Source organism: Diospyros lotus, chromosome 8 (genome assembly GCF_014633365.1).
Source record: "Diospyros lotus cultivar Yz01 chromosome 8, ASM1463336v1, whole genome shotgun sequence".
NCBI classification, from domain to species: domain Eukaryota; kingdom Viridiplantae; phylum Streptophyta; class Magnoliopsida; order Ericales; family Ebenaceae; genus Diospyros; species Diospyros lotus.
In genome coordinates, this window is record NC_068345.1 from 3,984,761 (window position 1) to 4,005,933 (window position 21,173).

General features: G+C 33.4%; 2 protein-coding genes across 6 annotated transcripts in view; both read right to left on the bottom strand.

The window, feature by feature from the left end:
• Positions 1-3,942: 3,942 nt before the first annotated feature.
• Positions 3,943-6,204, bottom strand: LOC127808972 (protein ROH1-like). 2 transcript variants are annotated; one of them, XM_052347736.1, is made up of 2 exons: positions 5,992-6,204; positions 3,943-5,517 (listed from the first exon to the last, which is right to left on the bottom strand). In XM_052347736.1, exons 1-2 carry the CDS (start codon positions 5,992-5,994, stop codon positions 4,342-4,344), a joined length of 1,179 nt encoding a protein of 392 aa, XP_052203696.1. In that variant the 5' UTR covers positions 5,995-6,204; the 3' UTR covers positions 3,943-4,341. The 2 variants fall into 2 exon arrangements, with proteins under 2 accessions (XP_052203696.1, XP_052203697.1); XM_052347737.1 differs by having other exon boundaries at positions 3,943-5,773.
• Positions 6,205-12,764: 6,560 nt separating this feature from the next.
• LOC127807517 (uncharacterized) overlaps positions 12,765-21,173 on the bottom strand; it is a 52,167-nt gene continuing 43,758 nt past the window's right edge. For 3 of the 4 annotated variants that reach the window (XM_052345420.1, XM_052345419.1, XM_052345417.1), the window contains one exon: positions 12,765-14,096. In XM_052345420.1, the coding sequence (XP_052201380.1) occupies positions 13,989-14,096 (108 nt within the window). In that variant the 3' untranslated portion in view covers positions 12,765-13,988. The remainder of the gene's footprint in view (positions 14,097-21,173) is intronic. The other variant, XR_008024720.1, reaches the window with a different exon arrangement.

The following is a 21,173-nucleotide window of genomic DNA, read 5'->3' on the forward strand; positions in this document are numbered from 1 at the left end:
ATATATACACACACACAAAAGCGTGCATTACTTTGCATGCATGCATGATGATGGCCTTTGTTTGAGAAGATAACAACCAGAATAAAGGGAATCAACTGCATGGCTTATAAATTAGGTATTCCAGTTTGCACTCTAAGCTAAGTGTCACCAAACTGCCCATCCATCAGTACTGATCTAGCTCTTACCTTTCCCTAAAGCTATATATATATATATATATAAATATAAATTATTGGAACAAATTAAAGTTGCATGGCAACAAACCCAATATTATCTTAATTTGTTGAAAAACATATTTTCTTATTTAATTTTTAGTACAAAACTATCAGTAAAATAATATATATTAAGTATATTTCTTAATTTTGAATCCTTGAGCCAGATGATGATAGACATGCAGGTGGGTCTTATATTAAAAAATATATTCAAAGCAAACTCGACTAGTCCTTCCATACGAGCTAGAGTTTATGGGTTTAAATTATATGTTAAACTCTATTTATTATTAGAATAATCTCGCTTTACACAGTTTATAAAATTGATATCGTCCTTAATTACATATTACTAGTGCCATACTTGAGATTTTAGAGCCTTGAGGTGAAATGTAAAAATGGGCCCTCTGAATTGGCCACAAGGGCAAGCCGGCGAGAGCGAGCCACCAAGCACTGGCCACGAGGGTTAGCGATGAAGGGCGAACTGACGAGGGTGCAAAACTACAATGAAGTGACGGAGAGAGAGAGAGGTGGTGAACGACAAAGAGCAAGCTGACGAGGGCAAGTGACCGAGTAGAGTAATGAGAGAGCAAAGTATTGAAAGGAGAGAGAGTGAGAGCGAGAAGGCAATGGCAAAGGAGCAATGAGAGGAGATAGATGCAACCAGCGACGGAGCAACGAGATGCTAGAGCTAGGGCGACGGAGCGAGAGAGGCAAGGCAGCGAGCGAATCAATGAAAGCGAGAGAAAGAAAAGGGCAAGGGCGAAGCTTTGCAAAAGGGGTGAGTGGTTGGGCCTGGGCAATGAGCTTTTACAAAGAGGGATGTTTCTAATTTATGAGTCCTCAAATAGTCAAATTTTTATGGGCCCTAAGGCAACTGTCTCATGGGTCTCATGAAAAGTTTGACCCTGCATATTACAAAAGCCTAAAATGTGCCAACGACTTAATTATATCGTAAAATAAGTTTTGATAAGATAGCTTAGTCAGTCCATATTCTCTCGATTTTTTTTATAAAAAAAGAAAAGAAAAAACATAAAAAACATGCATTTGTATTTATAAAACTAATATCATCAAATTATTTTGGCCAAATTCATATTTTTGTCCTTTATACTTTCACATTTTTTTCGTGTGATTATCCAAACTTTTCATTATTTCGATTACACCTTTAAACTTGATTTTCAAATCAATTTAACCTTTATATTTTAATTTTTTTTTATGTGACAATTCAAACTTTTTGTTGTTTTGATTATATTATTGAACATACATTTTCAAATCAATTCAACCCTTATACTTTCATGTGTAAAAAAAAAAAAGAAGATAAAATAAGATACAAATTTCACGCCACACTTTATTTACATCAAAATATAAAGGTTAAATTGACTTAAAAATACAAGTCTAGGAATCAAAATAATGAAATGTTTGGGTTACCACTTAAAAAAAATATCAAAGTATAAAAGTTAAATTGATTCAAAAATGCGAATTTAGGTCTGCAATTGAAATAATGAAAAGTTTAAATAGTCATACGAAAAAAACGTGAAAATACCTATGTAAGTTTGGCCAATTATTATACGTGTATATATAAACTTTTATATTAAGATTGGATTTCCATCATAATGGGGTATAATTTTCCTTGGAGCGGATGGCGTGGAGAGCTTCAGCAAGGCCCATAGCGTGGGCCCAACAGAATTATTTCTTCGTGTTTTCGGCCCAGCTCCTACCTATTAACCCACAACAGCAGCCCTGTTAAGGGATTTCGTGTGTTCTCATAAACTTGAGAATCGGTGTAAATTAATAAATTAACGTGATGGAGTTCAATTTATGTTAAAATAAGTTTTATGGGTATGATCTAAGGTTTAGATTATAGTATTTTAATCTAATTATATAATGTTTATTTATCTTTTATTTTGTTTTCAAATTTTATTTTCGTAAAATAGTTTTGCGCCGTATAGAGTCCAAAACTTCTGTGGGCTACATGCCATAAGTTGTGGAAAAAGTCACAAGTTTAAATTATAAAAATAAAATTTTATAAAAAAAAGTAGAAAAAAAAGGGTACCCTGATGTGGACATGAAAAAGGGTGACCCTTAAGTTAATTATTTCTCAAATAATAAACTTGCAAGCAGTCAAGCAAAATGTCTTTGAAAACTTTGTCCTCAATCCTCATTGTAACCCTTTAATTTAAAGCTGGTCCTTGGTCAACAAGAAGGCTAGAGAATGACCTGAAACTAGTATTATTTAACAGATGAAAGATCTATAAAGGTAGGTAAGATATTCAGAGTCAACAATTGGACTTGCAGAATTAATTCAGAAGGGGAAGAATCAGATCAGGGTAATATGGACTCTTCTGAGTTATTGTCAACCATGACCAAATGCAAAGAAGATAATCAAATTCTTATGTAAGCACATAAATTTGTGATGCAGATGTTTGAACGGATTGTGAGCCCATATTGGACACGTAGTAAGTCTTGTGATGCCATGTCAATCATCCCTCAGAATGCATGAGCCATAATGGTCAATTGTTTCAAAATTACTCTAGTGAGTGTGACATCCCAAGTAGAGAAGACCTTATTAGATGGCGGGTATGAAGGGCTAAACCTTGGGATTTTGCATGGACGACTCGCTTTTCCTTTCTCTCATCCTTCTTTCTAGCTGCTATTTGTTCCTTCCATGACAGTTTTGCCCCACTTAATCGTTGGGAGACCATCACTTTTGTTGTGACTTGTTACCATTATCTTTCCTTCTGGCTGCTATTTGTTCCTTCCAAGACAATTTCCCCCACTTAACCATCATTTTTGTTGTGACTTGATACCATCTCTTAGTAAGCCCAAGTCACAAATTTCTTGAAATAGGATTGTCGTTTATGAATGACTTAATGTTGGCTAGACAAAAATTCACTCGAGTTCGTTCATTAAGATAAATAAATTGTATTTAAGGTCAGTAAAATATGACTCGTTAGATTTCGTGAACATATTCGATTAGAAACTCATGAATATTAATAGATTTGATTAAATATTCGTAAACATATTTGATTAGAAATTTGTGAATAATTCATGAACGATCTTAATTATAAATATATTAATACAACTATTTACAACTTTATAAATATATTATTTAATATAAAATTATCAAACTTTAAATTATTATAATAATATAATTATTTTGAATATATTTAAAATTATTATATATATTAATTCAATCATCTAACATAATATGTATGTATATAATAAAATAAAATAATAAATTAAATTTAAGCAAAATAATAAATTTTGTAGAGTCGAGATTGAGCTAAGTTCGAGCTCAATTAACATTAATCGAGCTTGAACCTAAAAACTAACTTGCAAGCCAGTGAAGCTCGACTTTGCTTTGCTCATAATGCATGATGGCCAAGAAAGCTTTCACATCTGATTTTCTTTCCTATCTTTCTCTAGAAAGGAGCATCAGCAAGAAGATCAAAAGATGCATATCCAGAAAGAAAGTGAAAGAAAAACAGGGAAAATGAATGGAATCAGGGTGGATTGGACCTGACTTACCATGCTTATTACTTTCTCCAAAGAATCCTAGGGGAATGTAGATTCAGTCATCAGCCACCAACATATGTAAAACAGAGGAAAACAGCACTGAAATTCCAGTGAAGTAGGGAGAATATGTTGGAATCAGGGGACCCTCCAGAAGAGAAGGAAAGGATTTAAGTAAATGAGCAAATAACCATCCACACAATATCAATCAGATGATTTCACTTCATTCAAGCTAATCCAGGGCACCTATTACTCCTCCAAAGAGAGAATAGAGATTGAACAATCTCTTCATGTTACATCATAGACAAAATTGTTACAAGAATTACAATAATGAATTGGTCTTGGAAATAAGAAAACATGGATGCCCACTACAATCCTCGATCCGAAAAAACAAAAACAGATGACTTGAAAACACAGAAGCAGAAACTTGATTTTACAAAGCACACCATGAACAGTGAAGGTCCAATTCATATACAAAATTTACTATGTAACAAAACAAGAGCTTTGCCTCCTTATACCTTCAATTCTGTCATCAAAATGCCTCAACCTTTCGTTCTCTTTAAGCCCAAGAAAACGCAAATTATGAACATATTTGCAAATTCTACATTTTGAGTCTGAACAAAAATTACTCGGGATGGCTCCCCCTTCCAAACGAGTCAAGACCCTCAGTCCGGTTACGAACGATTCTGTGGAAGACTTCCCTCACCTTGGATTCCAAGGGATCCAGTCCATCTTTAACTGCTTCAAAAACTTGGCGAAGCTCCACTACTCTCCTCCTTACATCTCTCTCCTTTTCCTCTGCCAATGGGAACTGAACCGAGTCGATCAGTTCATTCATGCTCTGAGCACACATCTCAATGTGGTGAATCTCCTTCAACAACCCACAAGCATTTTTTCGGTCACGTTTCTTGGACTCTTCCAAGATCCTCTCATGAAGCGAGAGGGTTGGAATGGCCCAGATGAATTGCCTTGGTACGTAAAAATGGGTTTGTAAGCCCCTGTCTTGACAGGGGATTGCAGCTACAAGTGCCCACATCACAAACAACAACACAGAATTCATGGTGAACACTGCAACTGCAAGTCCATTGGTGGCCATGACTTCATTGGCTCTAGGGGAGGACAAGTTGTTCCCAATTGCCTGGAGCTGCCTAGCAGCAGACCACGACCGCGAAACGCTCCATGACAATGATCGAAAATGGCCAAGGGACCGGTGATGCTTGCTCAAATTATTGCGCCCAAAAGACCGGTTTCGATTCGCAAGAGCAGAGTTTGAGTCCTTCTCATCAAGCATCCCAATTGCCAAATCAATCAGAGCCTTCTTGGCTCTTCGAAACTGCCCTTCCCCCAGGCTCCTCTGCCCGCTCAACGCGGACAACACGATCTCCAACTGCTTCTGCCATTGCCTCATCTGCTCAATCCCGTCTCGAATGGCATTGCACACATCAAGAGCCTTCACATTCCTCTCAAAGAACTCGGAAATCAACCGATCCATTGGGGGTTTGTTCATGTGCTTCTTGTTCTTGAACAACAGCATCCTGAATTCCTCCAAACAAGCAAGGAAAACATCTAGAAGCTTCCCAATCCAAGAAACCGAAAGCAGCTCATCGGACCCTGCAGCGGATAAATCCTGAAATCGGCTTGCGACCTGTCCCTGGAAGGCCTCGAGCTGGAGCTGGAGCTCTTGGCCCGTACCTTCCATAGGATGAACTTGATCACGCTGAATACTCAGAATTGAACGGCCGAAACTCGAGAATAAAGCAGATGAACCCTGGTAATCTGTCGCTGGCATTTCTCGAATCAACTAAGAAACAAACACACACCAGCAATGTATTTATAATTCTGAAATCCTCCGAATTTTCACACGCAAATAAAAACCCTACAGCACAACAGCCCAATTCCAACCAAGAACTGCTGGAAAGGAAACTTTCAGAGGAATTCCAAATATTGTCCAAATGTAAACCCTAGAACAAAAGCAAGCTTTTCCAAAAAGAAACCGAACAACTTGGTCCCCCAAAACAGGGTAACGCATATCATCTGAAATTGAATCCCATATTTCCCTAAAAAAAAATAAATAAATCAAAAAACAGAAACGAAATCGCAAAACCACAGCTAATCAAGCAAACGAAAACCAGTGGGTGGGGTAAAAGGATGGAAGATTGATGGAATCCTGACGGAAGATAAAGTTGTTCTTATACGGGCGAGTTTGCAGCGCGTAATGGGGTGGTTGTTGAAAGAGAAGATTTCTAAAAACTGGAAGTAAATTAGAAAAAATTACCATAATTAGGAGACCAGTCCGTTCGTTGTCATCAACCGCAAGCAGAGCGAGGAGAAAACGAAGGTTGGCTATGGCTGCAACACGGCCCGCACACGTAGCGAACACGTATCGCCAATCACGATGGGCCTCTCTTCAGCTGCATCTAGACCCTTGAATTGGTCTTGTTTCCATCAATAGAGAAACAGTTGGCAGTTTCCTCCATGCTGCCCGATGCACCTCTTCTAAGCCTTTTAACTGCTTCCGGATTGGGAGTTTCTTTTCGTGTATTTTTGGTTTGGAGTTTTGAGTCTTAAATTTATTTTATTTGTGAGATAATTTATGTTTATGATGTTAAAATAAGCAATTAATATAAGGTTTAATCTTGGAATTTAAATTAAATATTTTTTAATAAATAAGAGTTTTTATAGATATATATTGTTATCTTATCGTCTTATTCTTTTTTATCTAATATAAAAGAATTTGTTAGATTTTCACAATTTAAATTAAGTGGTGAATAAGATAGATGAATTTATAAGTGATATTTAAAAATGATAAGATTTCAAATAAAAAATTACATTTAAAATACTTTTTAAAAATAAAATAAAATAAAATTGTCCAAAGTGAAAAAGACATTCAACTTTGTGATAGACAATTTGTTGATTTCTATACACTTTGTCATGGTGGGCCCCACGTGCATGGAGCCCACTCCTCTCTCATTGTCGGGCAAATGCTATGTTGCTCGACAGTGGGCAACATAGCATTGCTATTGTCATGAATCAGTGACTTATTGCCCTTGCAAAGTTTGATACGATTATCTTATGGTTTTTTTTTTTTTTAAAGATAACGTTTGTTAAAATGAGTATGTTAATGTTATATTAAAATAAAAATAAAATATTTTTAAGATTAATATATGAAATGATCAAGATAAGTATGTAAAGCATTATAATATTTTTATTAGACTGTTTGTTAAATTTTTTAGAATGTATTGAGAAACATATGAGTTAGTTTTTTACCTATAAAGTCCAAAATAAATTTATTTAAAAAATTTCAAATAAGAAGTTATGTGATTTTTTTTCTAAATATTATCAAATAAATTTAACAAATCTATATATATATTATAACAAAACAGCCGTCAAATTTTTTCCCGCCCATTTCAGTTACTATTTTAATATTGTATTATGTCTTTTTATTTTTTTTCGCTTACCCGAAATGAAATTTTTATAAGTCATTAATTAAGTCTATATTTGTGAAAAACATGTAGTTCTTGAAACATGTAAATGATTTTTTTCATGGTTGAATAGTGTTTGGAGAATGTGCAAGTATGTTGGTACATGAAGAGCCAAGATAAATATTATTAATTTATTCGTATTATTCATTTTTAAATATTAGCATAAAATTTTAATTGAAATAAATTACAAAAAAATGAAACTTTTTTAAATCGGGAGAAATATTGAGATATTAAGTAATACTGTCAAATAAATTTTTTATTTTTTTTATTTATATATAGTTTAATTAATTTAAATTTATTTTTTTATAATTTTAAATGTTATAATTTTATATATAACTTAAATATTATAATTTTATTTTTTAACTTTATTTTTTTGTTGCTGTTTTAAAAATGTGACTTGTCTTAAATGTGATAATTGATTACTATGAGTAACATGTAAAGTCATGTATGGATAACCAATTTTAAAATTTTGATTATTATTATTTATATAATTAATTATTTATTTAAATTATCTTTATTTTATATATAATTTAATTATTTTAAATTTATTTTTTTTATAATTTTAAATATTATAATTTTATATATAACTTAAATGTTATAATTTTATTTTTTAACTTTATTTTTGTTTGTTGCTTTCTTAAAAATGTGACATGTCTTAAATGTGATAATTGATTATCAGGAGAAATATATAAAATCATGTATATATAATTAATTTTAAAAATTTGATTATTATTATTTATATAATTAATTAATTATTTAAATTATCTTTATTTTATATAGTTTAATTAATTTAAATTTATTTTTTTATAATTTTAAATGTTATAATTTTATATATAACTTAAATGTTATAATTTTATTTTTTAACTTTATTTTTTGTTTTTTGCTTTCTTGAAAATTTGATCTGTCTTAAATATGGTAATTGATTATCAAAAGAAATATGTAAAATCATGTATGGATAATCAATTTTGAAAATTTGATTATTATTATTTATATAATTAATTGATTATTTAAATTATTCTTATTTTATATATAGTTTAATTAGTTTAAATTTATTTTTTATATTTTTAAATGTTATAATTTTATATATATTTGACATGTCTTAAATGTGGTAATTGATTGTCAGGAGAAATATGTAAAGTCATGGATAATCAATTTTGAAATTTTGATTATTATCATTTATATAATTAATTGATTATTTAAATTATCTATATTTTATACATAGTTTAATTAATTTAAATTAATTTTCTTATAATTTTAAATATTATAATTTTATATATAACTTAAATGTTATAATTTTATTTTTTAACTTTTTTTTTTTTTACTTTCTTAAAAATTTGACTTGTCTTAAATGTGGTAATTAATTGTTAGGAGAAATATGTAAAGTCATGTATGAATAATCAATTTTGAAAATTTGATTATTATTATTTATTTAATTAATTGATTATTTAAATTATCTTTATTTTACATACAATTTAATTAATTTAAATTTATTTTTTATAATTTTAAATGTCATAATTTTATTTTTCAACTTAATTGATTATTGTCATTTATTTAATTCTCCTTTTTCCATTAGTCTACTCTGAAGATGTGCTATATGTTGGACTTGGAGAAATTAAATGCAAATTAAATTTGTGTTTTGAAAATTATGTTAATTAGTGAATAAGATTCAAATTGTGTGACAAAGCGTGGGAAAAAAAAGAAACTTAATGATGACATGTGATTTGATAAATTGAGAGAAATATGAAAATTTGAAGGAAGAGAAATTAATAGAAAGAAAGTAAATATCTCTCTCTCTTCCTCCTCTTCATTCCCATTCAACCATTCCATTTCCTCTCTTCTCATTTCTCGATTATTCTTCTCAATTTTCTCATTTTCTTTACTTTTATTTCGTAATTTTTAACTGTATTTTTTTTATCCAGTTTGGTTTTCTGGTGTAACATAGCACCACTATTCTGTCAAGTGAGTAATGTGAATGCAACTAAGAAAAATTAGGCCTTGAGGGTTCGTGTGGTATGCACATATGAGACAAATACACGTGAAAAAAAAAAAAAATGTCTACCTTTGAATGCATATTTCAAAATAAAGAGGTTGGTTATCATTTATTTTTTTTCCTGTTATTATGTAATTTTTGTATTTTTTACTCATTACTTATTATATTACATGTTAATTTAGGTTTATTTTTTACATGGTTTCGGGATAGAGTTATGTGCTTTTAATTGTTCGTCTACTCTTGAATGCATATAAGCAAATCTTTCAAAATCTGTAATTTTTTTGTTGTATTTTCATGATTATAACACGATTATTTTATTTATTTTTTACTTCTTTATTGTGATTTTAATTTATTATAACTACTAAATTATATAATTTTCACTTTAATAATTTTTTTTTTACGACATCCATGCTTCGCATGAGTGATCCACTAGTATAGTATAAAACACTTTTGTTTGTTATGGGGTGTCCTGGGAAATCAAAGTAAAAAATTTCAAAAATTCATAGAAGGATTCAGAGTAGACTCAGAAGACCTCAAAGAGTCTCCCGAGACAAGAGTTTATTAAAGTTTTTAAAGAGTCTTTGGGAAGGTCAAGCCCCAACATTGCTAATGCCTAAGACTCATTTAGAGTCTCTTGGGCCCAAACTACCTTATGGCTCTGAAAAGTTTTCTAACCCATCCAGAGGATATTCGTTGGGAGACTTCAATCCCGAAGATACCTCTAAGTCCTTCGACGTCATCCGATGCATCTTTCTCGAAGAGTCAGGAGACTCTTATTTGCATACCAAGTGTAATGTAAATCTTATTACTAAGTATCTATAAATAGTTGCCTATCTCACGACAAACGGACTTTTTTGGCCAAGACTTTTACTCTCTCCTTCTAATACCCTATATCCTTAAATTTTGAGCCGTATAAAACTCTTCAAGAGGCAATCTCCAGAAGAATCCTAAATAGAACATATAACAAAATATATAACTTATATTGCTTCAAGATATCATTGTCTAACTTAGACATCAAAGAGTTTGTGTGAGGAATATTTTTGTGTGCCTTCTAACTATTTTTGTGATATAAACACCGTTTATGTCCTAAAAATTCTGAAGACTTTTCGAGGAACTAGTTCCCCGAAAATTCATCCAGAGACCCCCAAAGCCTTAGTTACGTCAGATAGTGGATTGAGCTTGGTGCCCTAGACCTTGGGGCTCTACATTGGCTGTCCCATAAGCCAAATAAAATAATTGTTGTAATTAAATAATAAAATTATCTAAAATACTTTTTATATCTTGATTAACAAACATTATTTAAGAAAATAACAAAGCTCATATTTATATCCAAAATGGCATAAACATTAAACAAATCAAGAAGATATCTACCAACTTTACTATATTTTTTATTTTTATAATACAAGTAGATTTTATTATTTAATCGACTTAATTCTAATGACAAGCAAAATAAATACCCATCAATGCTAAAGTTGGTAGCTTGCCAAAATGGTTGAATGACAGTAACTAATAAGAAGAGATTTTATTTTGTAGGTGATCATATCATATCATAGGTTTAACTTGCATTTATTTTTCTCACCTTATAACTCGAAATGGTTTGTAATAAACATTATTATATATACTACTACTTGACTATTATTATGATTTATTTATTTGACTCTTCCATGGTCATATTTTGGTATAAGATGCCATAATAATCTCTCCTTATTCATCTTTATTTATTTTCAAAATAAGAAGCATCTCCAAGACAGACATTCTAGACGAAAGGTCATTCTTCTTATATATATATAATAGGAACAAAATGGTGTCAACCTCCATGTAAGAGTTCTATTCTCGTGGAACTCCATTATTGTATTGTGTGGGGACAACGCCCATGAAGATGAAGACAACACCCATGAAGATGAAGTATGTGGGTGTGTATATATATATATATATATAAAAGTTGGATGAAAGCACATCCCCCCTTTTTTCTTTTTTAATGTAGAAACCATCAATTCATTATTGAATCGATTAAAATTCACTAATTAATTAAATTAAATCGAGAAGTAAAATCAAACTGAATTAATCGATTAATTCAAAAAATTAAATTAATTGATAATTAAAAAAATTAAACGGTCTAAACCTAACTAAATCAATTAAATTAAAAAAAATAAAAAAAAATAAATAGAAGAAAATATATAAAATTGAAAAAAATAATATCATTTTATAAATATCAAAATAATATTATTTTAAAATTCAATTGGTTCGATTAGATCAATTTTTTTAATTAAAAAATCAAATTAAAAATTATTTTTTTTAAAAAAATTAATCAAATTGAATTGATAAAAAAAATTAAATTAAATCAATAAATTTAATTAATTTAATTCAATTAATTCGAAATTTTATGCTCTCCTATCTCTGTATTCATGGAAGATTAAAGGAGCTAAATGGCTCCGAAAAGAGTAAAAGTTGGCATCATTTTCACACAATGCTTAAGAAAATAATTATTAATGTATTACCTCAATTATTGTCTGGTTGGAAGAAACTTCGTGTCCAAGCTTCACCTTTCCCTATAATTTTACTTCTCAAGGTACACTTATCAAGAAAAATAATAAAAAAATGAATAATTAAAATTTAATAAATAAGTTTTATTGCTAAATAACATACATTATATTATATATTATTTTAAACATTCAAATAACTTTATTAATTAAAAATAAATATATCATATTTTAAATTATTCAGACAACTAATAAAATTATTTAAATATTAAACATAAAATTAATAAATAAACTTTATTTAAAAGAATACACACTTATCCTAAACCCTAAACAATAAAATATAGAAGAATTTGCTATTCATAAAAGAAAAGATTTTTTTTTAAATTTTTTTTATTAAATGTATTATAATATTTTTATTGAATACGAGTAAAGACCAAAGATCTTAAATGATTAATCTAGCAAAATAATTTAAAAGATAAAAAAATATCATTAATTTCTTTTATGAAAATGTATTTATTTCTATAAAAACGATGTGTTATTTAACTTATCTAAAGAGAGGATCAACACCCTTTCTTCATGTTAGATCTGCTTTAGATAAGAAATCGACCCGCAATTAATGCAACATATAAACTACATAATGCTATTATATAATTTTAATAATTTATTTTATACAACAAAGATTGGTTACTCACTAGGCGGTAACTGAAAATTGACACCTTAATGAATTTGGTAAATTGTTGATAATCATAATTAAGACATTTCTTAGATGTTATTGTGCTATTTGAATATTTATAATTGGAAAAAAAAAATATTTACTAATTGCAATACATATTATTATAATCTTATTTATCTTTTTCACAATTTATTAAGTGTAATCTTATTGATGACTTTTTAAGAGATAATAAAGATCAAGCCGTGAAAACAGTTTTGAAAGTGAATAAAAAGAAAATTGTGTACAAAAATGATCATACCTTAATTATTATAAAGTAAAAAATTTCGTGCATTTTGAAACACAATTAACATACTAATTTTTTTTAACTTGCTATAAGACGAATCTTAATGGTAACAACAATATTACTCCTTTGCTACTAAAAGATTATAAATTCAAGTTGTAAAAATACTCTATTTACAAAAAAACAAAATAAATGTTGCGTGCACCCAAAGTAAAGGGGGAGACTCGTGTACTACAAACGCATTTCTTTTAGTTTTTGGGTTGGGCACTAACACGATAATTTTCAAGACAAAAATGACAAAAAAGAACTACAGTTGTGAGCAAGCCTTGCAGCAAAATTTATCCAACTGCTGCTGCCGCCAAAGATGGAATCTTGAGTCTATCCATAGGTTTGGGTTTCTTCCATCAGATGCCTGCTTGTGCAGTAAAGCATGAAATTTCCTTGCTTCTGTGAGAATAAAGCAATCAACGAGCCCCATTCAATTAGCATCAGTGGTCACTCTCTTTGTCACTATCTCTTTGTCACTATCAAAACTTTATCTTTCAAAACAAGAAATTCATGCTAACCTCCGTGTAATATAAGTTGGGGAGTTGAAGGGTGGTTGTCAAACATTTAAAGGGTTTTCAGAATCTTCAGATAAGGCCAATAATAATTTTCCAAAAAGTCACTTTCAAAAGCAGTTGGGGAGGCTTAGCCTCAAATTGATGACCTCAACACTGACCTCATCCATCTTCAGTTTCCTAACAAGACCAGCCAACAAAACTCATCGAGCCCTAACAAAAGGGACCACTCCCATGTACACCTCCCCTGGATACACTCACTTTGAAAGATTCATAACCCATCTCAATGTCATACGCCCAGATGAGAGAGAGAGAGAGAGAGAGAGAGAGAGAGAGAGCTTCTATCTCCTTGCAATAAAGCGTATGGTGAATAAAGTTTTGGGTACTAATAGCTCCTCAACATCCAAGTACCTGTATCATTGCATGTCTAGCCCCTAAGGAAAGTGAGCATAACATAGGGAAAGGCGAAAAAGAATAACATAATCCACAATTATAAGCGTCTAACATGGCCGATACCTCATTAAAGGTTTACTAAGATTAAGAGATAGCTCTCAACATAAGCAATTTCATTTCACTGTGGTGAGCTTGCAAATGATAAAATCTAAAAAGATTCAAAAGCACAAATCCTGACTTTCTGGACGTTCATAACTAAGCTAAGATTGTTAACTCCACAGATCTTGCAAAGTCTACTTCTGTTGTAGGCATAGAAAACAACACATTTAGCTGAGTTTACTGGCTCATGGGTGAGCACTTACACATCGATCTTGATAAACAGATCAGCAGCCAGTTGAAGCATCAACACCGTATTTAGTTACAGAAACCTTCTGCCATGTGTAACTCATTTCCCTTAGCAATGTCAGCAACAAAGATGCTGCCCGAGTCACACCATCCCCCCAAAATATCACTGTTGGTACACTGCTAACAACATTCAGAGATGGATTACGAAGCAGAACAAGCATAAGATGACTCTTGCAGTTTTTCAAGTTATGGCACCTAAATTGCAACTTAATTTGGGGCATTGCCAACAATTAAATGTCTAGCGTAAGTTGAGATCTATAGAAACATGGGATAAGCTTAGAATGAGTCACATTATCTAATATTGAACAATTGTGAGAAAACTTGATAAATCTTTCTCTAATCTTCACTAGAAATGGTTACAATATATATAGGAGAAAGAAATCAATCAAATCCCTACAATTAAGGAAAAAAGAAGGAATTCTAATTACATCAATTACTAATTTACATTAATCAATCAATCTCAACAATTAAGGTTGCTTATAATCAATTCCATAAATTGTTGGATAATTAGGATTGATAATCAACCCATAGATTGTAGAATCTGATTTTTCAACACTCTCTCTCAAACTGGTAAATAGATATCAATCATTCCCAGTTTACCCCCACAAGACTCAAAACTTGGTTTGGATAGAGCTTTGGTAAGAACATTAGCTTTCTGAGAAGTTGTGGGAACATAGGACACGAATACAATTCCATTATCTATTTCAGACTTGAAATCTCTGTCGATTCTAATCTAATGTGCTTCATCCTGTCATGCTAAATTGGGTTGTGCATTACACTTACAGCTGATTTACTGTTGCTATATAGTTTCATGGGACTGGTGACAAGCATGTTTAAATCTGCCATAAGTCTTTGGATCTAAATGAGCTCACAAGTTCCTTGAGCCAATGCACGAAACTCAGCTTCTTGCAACAACAGTTTGTTTTTCACTTCTCCAAGTGACTAGATTTTTCCAAACTTTAGTGCAATACCTAGTTGTAGATTTACTGTCATCTACTGCTCTTACCCAATCTGTATCTGAGTACCCCACTACATCTCTAGTACTCGTCTTTCTGAATAGTAATCCTTTTCTTGGACTTCCTTTTAAGTATATCAGGATCTGAATTGCTGCATCCATATGCCTTTTTGTGGAAGCATGCATGAATTGGTTGATCAAGCTCATACTGAAAGCAATGTCTGACCTAGTTAAGGATAGATAGATCAATTTCCCAACTAGGTGTTGACAGGTCTCCCTGTCCACTAGAGGATCATCATCTGTAATCTTCTGTTTCCAATTCCTCTCTAGAGGTGTCGATGTAGATCTTTCGCACTGACAATGGTAGAGAATACTTTTTTCATGCCTTTAATCACTACCTTCAAAGACCAGGGTATCTTCCACCAAAGTTCTTGCTCTTATACTCCTCAGCAAAATGGGATAGTCGAGTGCAAAAATTGTCAATTGCTAGAAGTTGCTTGGTCCCTCATGATCACTAGTCATGTCCCTCATTCTCTTTGGGGAAAGGCTCTTTTAACTTCAGCCTACCTTATCAACCGATTGCCATCCAAAGTTCTCAAGTTTAGCACTCCACTTAGTGCTTTACTCTTTGTCGTTCCTTCATGTCATATTCATAACTCTCTTCCACCTTGAGTTTTTGAGTGTTTTGCATTTGTTCACAATAATCAACCCAATCCCAATAAGCTTGACCCCAAAGCCTACAAGTGTATTTTCCTAGGGCTACTTTGCTTCTTAGAAAGGGTATAGGTGTTATCATCCTCCTAGAAAATTTTTGATTTCCTGTGATGTTTCCTTTGTGGAACACCAATTCTTTTATCCCCAAGCTACTCTCCAGGGGGAGACTTCATCAAGAGATCATCATTGGGATCCAATAGCTGTAGGAGAACTTGTTAAACCGAACCCTAAGCAACAAACTTTTCCCTTACATCCTGTAACCTTACCTGCCCTTGATTTTCCCAGCTTTTCCTATTCAAACACTCAAACTGAACCGGTCTCAAATCTAGGGATCTTGGACCACCATTGAAACATGTTTACTCTTGCAGGCCTAATGTTCTAAAAATGGACCTAGGTGGCTGCCACGAATATAGGCTAATTGGTCTCCTTAGGCATCGATCCAATTAACCGGTCGTCAGCGGCACCTAGGCCGATTTCTCTCTCTCATTGCCACCGCCAATTGCCTCTTCGAAAGCTCTTTCTCATCGTCGCCGCTACTGCCGCTAGTTATCTCTCTTGGCCCCGATTTCCTAATTTCCCTTGGCTGCTGCCACCAATCTTCTCTCTCGCTGTTGGCTGTTCTTCCTCCGCCCTAGCCATCACCCTAGTTTATATATATATATATATATATAAACACACACACACACATATATAAGTTTCATTTGTCTTTTTAACTTTGATTTATCTAAAAATAACATAAAATTATATCAAAAACTTAAAAAAAAGAAAAAAGTAGTCCGCCTAGGCCCAGCCAAGGCGTTAGGCCCCAGTCTGGTGCTCATTTTAGAACACTACGCAGGCCACACACTCTCAAACAGAACCATGAGTCTAAACTAGTGGTAGATCCTCCTGTGGAAAAGGAACCAAGCGTGGTTGAAGAAGATGTAAAAGAAGAAGATGACTTGGATGTCCCAACTGTTGTTAGAAAAAGGGGTAAGAGCTTGTACAAAGCATCCAATTTCTAACTATCTTACATATTCTCAGTTATCAGGAAGTTACAGGGTCTTTATTTTTAAAGTATATGAGATTCAAGTGCCCCGCAATATTCTTGAAGCATTACAAGATCCACAATGGAAAATGGCGGTAATGGAAGAAATGAAAGCTCTAAAAGAAAATGGAACATGGGAGATGGTGGAGTTGCCCAAAGGAAAAAAGACTGTTGAAAGCAAGTGGGTGTTTACAGTGAAGTATAGATTAGATGGCATTGTAGAAAGATACAAGACTCGATTGGTGGCTCAAGGGTACACCCAAACCTATGGAGTTGACTATGAAGAGACCTTTGTTCCGGTGGCAAAACTAAATACAATTTGAGTATTGCTATCACTAGCTGCAAACTTGGATTGGGAACTACACCAGATGGATATTAAGAATGCTTTTTTGAATGGCACTCTGGATGAGGAAGTTTACATAAGAGCTCTTCTAGGATTTGAGATGCATGCTAGATCAGGGAAGGTATGTAAATTAAAAAAATCCCTTTATGGTCTAAAACAATCTCCTAGAGCATGATTTACTAGATTTAGCTCTATTATAAAAAAACTTAGGTATAAACAAGGACAAATAGATCACACTTTATTTGTCAAAAGAAGTGATAATGGGAAGCAAACAGTTCTAATTGTTTATATAGATGATATGGTTATCATAGGTGATGACACTACAGAGATTGTGAATTTAAAGAAAGAACTCCAATCAGAATTCAAAGTGAAAAACCTCGGAACTCTAAAGTATTTATTGGGAATGGAGTTTACTAGGAGTAAACGGGGAATTTTGATCTCACAAAGAAAATATGTTTTGGATATGTTGAAGGAAACTGGAAAACAATTTTGATAAGTTGGTGAACCTGTTTGAAGATCATGGAAACCTTAGACTTATCTTTCATCAAGTAAACCCAACAAACTTAGTTATGATCATCAATAAATGTGACAAACCACCGTTTGCCAGTGATGGTGGAAACTCGAGATGGACCCCAGACATCACTATGCACAAGGTGAAATGGGTGTGATGGTGTATAAGGATGAGAGGGATGGGGAGAACGTGAATGTTTTGCTAGTACATAATGATCACAATGAAAGGAACTAGGGTTTTATTAAGGAATAACTGGGGGTACCAAAACTTTAAATATAAAAGTCTAGAATGCCCTAATTGCTGGTGCTAGAGAATGACATGGGATTCAGAGATATTGTGAAGGCCCATAGGAACAGAAGGATTGAATAGACCATCACTGGACAAATAGTACAGGCAATTGTGCTTTCTAGCATTGCTAATCGTCCTCGCCAATGGTAAATCCTAAAATTGACAATGGGAAGGAAAACAAATTATAGAGTAATGCAAATCAATTGCTAATTTATGAATAGAGATTAAATTGCACTGTAATTTAGGCACATAAAGAACAAACTTAAGTAGTAACCCAAACACCATGAGATCACCCCAGCCCGTGGCCTTACACAAGGACCCATTTGCCACCCTAATACCAATGTCTTCTGTACAAGGGCAAAAATTGAGGAGTCTAGCCAAAGAACCACACATATGGTCAGTCGCTCCGAAATCCACAATTCAAACGTCTTGGGGACCTTTGTAGGATAAAAGGGAAGCATCAAAGCTGATTTTACCTTTGTGAGCCATAAGTGCAGTGGAACTAAAATTAGGTTCCGTAGTAGGATGGAGGAGTTTTTTTAGTATCGCCATTTGTTCGGCTGTGAACGGTGAGACACCAGAAGAGGGAGAGGTAGGTGGGGCATCAGCAACATAAGCTGTTTTTGTGCGTCCTTGACTCTTGGGTTTCCAGTCAGTAGGCTTCCCATGAAGGTCCCAGCAAGTCTCCTTGGTGTGATATGGTTTGTTGCAATGCTCACACCATAAACGATCTTTCTAAGGATCGAGAGACTGTTACCTAGAAGGTCCTTTGGATTTTTCAAGATGATAAGCTGCTAATGCAGAGCCTTGGGCAATAGAATCCATGACGTGATATTTGGAATAAGGCATCATAACACGTTTGCAACTTTCTTCGTGGCGGACAATTGCAAAGTTCTCATTGACAGTCGACAAAGGTTTGGTGCCCAAAATACGACCCCATACCTCATCTAAATTAGCATTGAGTCCCTGTAAAAAATCAAAGCCACGATCTTTCTCCTACATAGCTAGAAACAATTGATCATCCTTGATACAATGCCAAGTAATGGTGTGATACAGATCAAGCTCCTGCCACAACTTAGAAATGGTATTCAAATATTTCGTGACCAGCATATTTCCTTGTTTTGTGGAGTGTAAAGCAGTCCAAACTTCAAACAATTAAGAGACATTCTCCAAGTCGGAGTACATTTGGTGGACAACGGTCCACACTTCTTGGGCAGTGTTGTAGAACAAATAGCGCCTTCCAATTTTGGGTTCCATGGATTGGATGAGCCAGGCCATCACTAGAGAATTTTCCGCTACCCATGTGTTGTATTTGGGAGATTGAGGGCTTGGGGCTAGTAAAACACCAGTAAGATAACCCATTTTCCCTTCACCAGTCATCATGAGCTTCACAGATTGGTACCATTCTCGAAAATTGGTGCCATTGAGATGTGAGTCAAGGGGATGGGGTCTTGGTCAAGGTGGGATGTCTGCACAGTGGTAGTGCCGGGATTAAGGGAAAGAGGCACAGTGACAGTGCTTGGGTCAGTGTTTTTTTTGGTGTGGGAGTTAAGGGTAAAAAACATGGAGGGTTCCGCCAATGGAGAGCTAGTCGGTGAGGCCATGGTGGTCGCTAAATCAGTCGGCGCCATCGCTGTTGCTGGCGTAGGGGTTTGGGTCAGTATCCACTGCAGGTCAAAGGATACTTCACGGTTCTGATACCATGAACAATTGTGAGAAAATTTCTCTAATCTTCACTAGGAATGGCTACAATATATATAGGAGAAAGAAATCAATAAAATCCCTATAACTAAGGAAAAAAGAAGGAATCTTAATTACATCAATCAATTAATCCCAACAATTAAGGTTGATTATAATCAATCCCATAGATTGTGAGATCTGATTTTCCAACAAATATAACAATGGGATGTGGAAGTATAAGTGTTTTTGTATTGTTGTTCTTACTGTGCTTAATTTGTTTATGTTGTATTACTTTGTATTACTTTTCGGTAACTTAAAATTAGATAGGTGTTGTCTATTAATAAGAGTGTTAGTTGTATGTATAGATAGCTATGCCTTTTATTTGATTGTATGTTTTTTGATTCTCTGGATAAGAAAGTTACCGAGAGACTTCTTCTTCTTCCTCTTGTTTTCTTGTTCTTTTGTGCCCTAGAATTTCATTACATGGTATCAAAGCCAATGGGCTGCAATTCGAACTCCTCTTCGTCTCCTCGTAATTCCTCTTCTTCAATAGCCTCGCAATTTGATTTTTCTATGGTGGCTAAGGCATTTAGCTTCATTCCAATTAAGCTCGACTTGAGCAATTATATCTTTTGGAAAGCACAGATCCTTGCAACTCTTCGTGCATTTGATCTTGTGCCATTCGTTAATAAGGCATCATCGCCATCAAAGTATTTGTCAAGTTCAGATACAACGTCAGTTGATGATGCAGTTGCTGATGAGATCAGATCAATTGTTGCTTGGGTGACTATTTTCCACAATTGACCGGGAAGTTCTTGCGTAGATGATCCATTCGGAATCATCTACTGAGGTATGGAATTCCTTAGAAAGTCTTTATTCATGCCAAACAATTGCTAAGTCATTCCAGTTAAAACAACAACTAAGGTCTCTTAAGAAAGGTGCATTGTCAATAAATAATTATGTCTTGAAGATTAAGACCATAGGCCATTCGTTAGCAGCAATCGAAGAACCTCTAGATGATAAGGAATTGCTTCTTGCTATTATAAACGGACTTGATCATGACTATGAAACAGTTGTCAGTTTGATAACATATTAGATGGATGAGATAAATATAGAAAAGGTGCAATACTTGTTAATGCATGAACAAAGGCTGTTATCTAAGAATTTGCCATTGGTTGCTTCAACTTTTGATTTGGAGTTACAAAAATCCCCTGGCATGACAGTTAATATGGCACAGTCAACAAGAACTGGATCAAGTGAATTTGTTGCTAATAGAGGAGGTTACATGACTAGAGGAGGAAGTTTTATTCATAGAGGAGGAAGAGGACGAGGTAGATCTTTGAATAGAAGAGTTTATTGTCAGCTTTGCTGCAAACTAGGGCACTTTGCTGACAAATGTTAACATAGGTTTGACAGAAATTTCTAGAGAATCATTAATCCAAGGTTTGGTCGATTTAATAATGGTGATGGTCAGTCAAAATCCAAGGCATACATAGCTACCTTTAGTGGTTCTAATGGAGCCTACATGAATAATTTAGGATCAGTTCCAAGTGCTTGCTATAGCAATTTTCCTCCGTTAGTTCCAAGTGCTTACTATAGTAATTTTCCTCCACAACCTGATAATCTGTCCCAATCCTCAGCTTCTATTGCAGATCCTACTTGGTTTGTCGACTTTG